Genomic DNA, 5,000 nt, shown 5'->3' with positions numbered 1-5,000 from the left:
TCATGTCCATAATATGCATGAAAGTCAAAGATAAAAGAGTCGATAAAGATCTAAGGGAATCCGCAAGAGTTTTCTCACTTAAAGAGGCTCGAAAGGGTTTTCAGCTGAGCGCACGCGCGTAAGCCACACACGCAATTCGTAAGCTGCTTGCGTCAGCTCGTGATTCAAATGGGTTACCAGAAATAAACAAATACCGCTAATTTCGCTCAACTATTTCGAGCCTCCTTAAGTTACATCAATGTGGTTGCTCGGTGTAAATATGCCTGAAAGGTTTGATTTGTACCACTATATACAGACGGGAAACTACATGTACATGTATCCTTCTAATAAAACAATCTTTTGAACCATTTTCAAATGATTTCCTACCAAATAATTTGCTTACATGTACACCAAATTTACATTCACGCAACGCAACTGCACAAGTCACGAGACAACTTCAAAAGGATAAACGGACAACTGCTCATTTTAAGTGCAACTGAATTCTGGGCAACAACAGGCTTCTCATTCTGTTTAACTAGTGTAGAAAAAATTTGTTTGGAAATTTAAGATCGCTTGCTTATGGCATTACATTCTGTATAAATCAACGAGTGATATTGAGGAAAAGAAAATGTCAGGTTTTAGTACTGTATTGTATTGTATTGTATTGTATTGTATGGTATGGTATTGTCAAGCGAGTGGATGTTCGAGTTGATTGTGAAAAACCTGTTTTGTAAATTATCGTAGCAGATTATTCATTGATCTTTGGAGGAAAGGTACATTGTATGGCAGACTATGTACTTGATATCCGACTCTCCTTTTCAATGCATCTACAACACAGGAGTGCGCTGCGCTTGCCTAATTCATTTCCTGAGAGATCAGTCAAGCAACAAGCTCTCATTTTTCTCGAGTCGAGTTTCACGACTCGCGAGTGACTGTCAACGTCAACTTACTTTTGAACTCTATTGTCATATTCATTTCTAGGTGAAGAAAATAAAGGCAATATATCATACCATGAACATGTTCAATCTTGATGTGACACAAAAGTGTTTAATTGCGGAATGCTGGTGTCCAGTGAGTGATTTGGATAAGATTCAGCAGGCGCTGCGTCGTGGCACAGAGAGCAGTGGGGCTGCTATTCCATCCATCTTAAATCGCATGGCCACTCGCCAAGAGCCTCCAACTTTTAACAGAACAAACAAGTTTACTCAGGGCTTTCAAGCGATAGTAGATGCTTATGGTGTTGCTAACTACCAAGAAGTAAATCCAGGTAAACATTTTCACAAGATCGTTGTAGTACACAATGCTGTTGTTGTTGTTTTTTTGAGTTTGCGATTTCTGAAATGTGTTTTTTGTTCTTTTTCTATGGTTTCTGTAGCTCTTTTTACCATCATAACATTTCCATTTCTGTTTGCTGTGATGTTTGGTGATTGTGGCCATGGCTTGATCATGTTCCTTTTTGCTCTGTGGATGATTCGCAATGAGAGGAAACTGCAAAGCTACAAAGAAGGAGGAGAGGTAAGTCATGAAGTCCTGTTATTGTTTTCTTTCAGTATGGTGTTTTATTTCTTTAAATTTGCTGGCTGGGGTGTACCTGTAGGTCTTATCAAGACTACAGTATGATGTGGATGCATTAAGATAGTGAGCAACAGAGGGCCAAGGAGCTGCATCCCAGGCCCTACAGTACTTTCGAAGCTCCTTTTGCTGGAGTATTTTCCTGGCTTGGGCTATCTATGAGATAAAACATGATCAGCCATACTATAGGAACGAGTTGAATTTTCGGCAACAGACATTGAGCATTGAACAACTTGTCTTCAGTTCAAGCTACATGTAGGAAGTGTTTAGCTATTCCAATTCAATTGGACATTTTTCCATTTCCAGTTGTTCACACTGTAGTTTTCAGTTGAAGTCTTGAAGTTGTTCCAGGCAGTCAAACAGATACATTTTCTAATTTTATTTGAAGTTAAATCATTTCATTATTAAATACACAGCTGTTACAGTGCATTTCACAAAATGTTGGAGAGGTGGTTTGCGAAGTTGGTTTTAAATTCCCAAAGTTTCCTTCGAACTTGGGAATCTCATGACGTACATTGTAACTGTCAATCAAATGGCAAACTTGGGAATTTCATGCCGAAGTTCGATCGGTTAGTCCGACAGTGGTTCTCACCACTGCACAATCATAACAAAATGTTTTGTCCTTGGATCAGTAGCTGCGCAGGCTTCTAAATACTGGATAAGTGTACATGTATTTTTATTTTCAAGAGTCAATGATTTCTGCAGTATGACAGTAACTTTCTTGAAAGGATAACCAAGATCCTGTGTTAGGCTGCGGCTGAACAATGCACACAACATCAACGGGACATTTTCGGGAAAACAAAATGTTATTCTCCACCAGTTTGATTTGGATTTCACAATATTATCCCATATGCACAGAAAATTAATGATTCTTATCTATGTAGCATATTTCCAATCCACAGTGAGTTTCTGTGCATCCCAATAGACTATTTTTCCCATCCCATAGTGCAATACGTTTTGGGGTTCTTTTACCTAAAACAATACTAGTTAATTACTCTTGGAACTGTATCATTGCTTCATTAAAATGGATATCCATTGTTTTAATGCAACTACCCCCCAAAATGAACTGTATTACAGTGTAATTATGGGTTTGGAAAAATAGTGAATTGTGTTGCTTCTATCGACCCAATAAAAAAATTCAAGAAATAAACCTAACACAGTGGTGTTTAATCGTATTTTCCCTTTCAGATGTTTGATACCTTGTTTGATGGCCGTTACATTATACTGCTGATGGGTCTGTTTGCTGTCTACACCGGTCTCATTTATAATGACTGCTTTTCAAGGTCTTTTAACATCTTTGGAACTGGATGGGATCTCAGTGTGAATTGGGGTTCTATTAGGTATACATCTGGCATTAACTTTGTGTTTACATGTATGTTATCTGCAAAAAAATTGAGTAGTTCTAAGGCCAGTTTGGCTGGCGATATAGAAGAGTCACAGTAAGTCGACGTAGTAATTATTGTGAAAGCTAAACAGAAATGTAAGGAGAGTTTAAGATGTGGTAATCAGAATACAGAAAGGGTTTGCTTGGTTGTGTATGTGCTAATTGTTTTATTCCTGTTTGACTTAACCCTTTGATATCCAAACCGGCCTAAACCGGCTTAAACCGGCCAGACTTACATGGAGTATTTTACTCTGTCTAATGCCAGATGATTGAACTCGTCAGTGGGGAGCCCCTGGGAGTCAATGGGTTAAAACATTGTTTACATGTACATAATATAACACTGATAACGTTTTTATTATGATTTTTATTATTGTCACTTTTTGACAACAACTGATTCAGTCAGAAGCAGAAACATACTTACAGTGTAGTTGAAGGTGATAACCATAGACATCATTCATAGTGTAGTTTTCTGATGGCAACTCCTCAACCCTCAAAAGCCTTTTTTAAGGACTGGTTATGTGAATGTTTGTTAATAATTGCTGCACTGAATTTATTTATTCACACTAGTTGATACAGTTGGCATTAAATGAAAGTGAGTTCCAACCTTGCATGTAAAGGATTCAGTAAAGCCTAGATTACTTGCACTTGTAATGTATCATCTAATAACAACTGTTACAGTACTAACCATGAGTGAGGTCTTAAGGGAAAATCTGCAATAGCCAGGGCTAGGTTTGTGATTTACATGTACCTGCAATAACCAAATTTCGAGGTGTGTTAGAAGAATTTGTTTGCAGCTGAATCAATCTGAAGTGACAACTTCACATTTGGTAAATGAGCGCTTATAATTTTCTTTTATTGTTTGAAACCACCCAAGTCAATTGAACTAATGTATTAACTGATATGGTAAATTTTGTCGCATTCAAATCAATGGGCAAGTAAATGTCAATGCAGGCAGAAGTCCTAATTACTGGGTTGCCATAAAAGGTAAAGGTAAAGGTCCTTGTTTTAACGAGGGTAGTATGTGACAGTCAACTAGAGTTACCGATGAACTAGTGGCCCTCAGTGCGCATGCAAACTTGACCATGTACAATAAACAAATTTCGATTATGATCATTAATTTCCTTGATGTCTCCTTTGAGAAGGGGTTTTCTACTTAGAATACTTGATGATAATCAAGATGCACAAGAAACCAGGCCTCGATTGGTGGATAATGCTATCCACTAATTGAGTTGTCCATTGGATAGTGGTTTATCCAGTGGGCACGTTGTTGTAGTTCTTGTGAATTGTGGATAATTCTGGTTTCTGGTTTGCGGATTCCGGTTTTCGGTTTCTAGATTCCTGATTCCAGATTCTGAATTCCTGCTTTTAGTGCTGCCCCGCAATAAAAAGGGAAGCCTTCTTCCTTTTAATAGCAAATGTGTTTGATTTTGTTGTCTTTGTGGATTGATGCTGTTCGAAATGATTGGAACTTCACTCATTTGCACATGTACAGCTGTAGGTTGATATTTGATATTTGAGTTGTTTTCGTTAATATGTCAAATTTTTAGCGATTTTGTATTTCAAATGTTCTTTCTTGCAAATGATGAATAGGAAGCCATAGTTTTGCATGTCGGAAAATAATATTTGTTTAGTCATTATAGTGTGAACTGAAGTATATTGGGGAAGTGTACAATATTTCTGTAAGCATATCTACTGCACATTTAGGTGAAATTTTTTGCACCCTTGATCAAATTTAGATATAATTTTTGCAACAGTTATTTACAAACAAGAAGCTACGTGTATTTCAACAAGGAGCTATTTAAAAAAGAAATAGCTTCTGGAATGGTTAAGGCAGGAGAAAAGATAAAATATGTTGATGGGGCTCACTCTATTTGTTTACCAGTTAGCATGTAAAACGATAACTTTGGATTTTTCAACAGTTTATTGCTTCAGTCTAACCGGAAATCATTCAGGTAGCCAAAGCTTTTTATTTGTGACCCATTTCCATTGCTTTTGTGTTCGTCACGTTTTTATCTTGCTATACTTCAAGTTCACGTGTTCATGATGCTTTTGCATCTCGAAGATG

General features: G+C 37.3%; 1 protein-coding gene across 5 annotated transcripts in view; it reads left to right on the top strand.

The window, feature by feature from the left end:
- The window catches only part of LOC138012974 (V-type proton ATPase 116 kDa subunit a 1-like), a 73,827-nt gene that overhangs the window by 28,037 nt on the left and 40,790 nt on the right, over window positions 1-5,000 (top strand). For all 5 annotated transcript variants that reach the window (XM_068859923.1, XM_068859921.1, XM_068859922.1 and 2 more), the window contains exons 10-12: window positions 961-1,246; window positions 1,355-1,494; window positions 2,740-2,891. In XM_068859923.1, the coding sequence (XP_068716024.1) occupies window positions 961-1,246; window positions 1,355-1,494; window positions 2,740-2,891 (578 nt within the window). The remainder of the gene's footprint in view (window positions 1-960; window positions 1,247-1,354; window positions 1,495-2,739; window positions 2,892-5,000) is intronic.

The sequence above is a fragment of the Montipora foliosa genome, chromosome 8, assembly GCF_036669935.1.
Source record: "Montipora foliosa isolate CH-2021 chromosome 8, ASM3666993v2, whole genome shotgun sequence".
NCBI lineage: Eukaryota > Metazoa > Cnidaria > Anthozoa > Scleractinia > Acroporidae > Montipora > Montipora foliosa.
The sequence above is the reverse complement of the archived record's forward strand: the minus strand, read 5'-3'. Positions and strand labels throughout refer to the sequence as shown.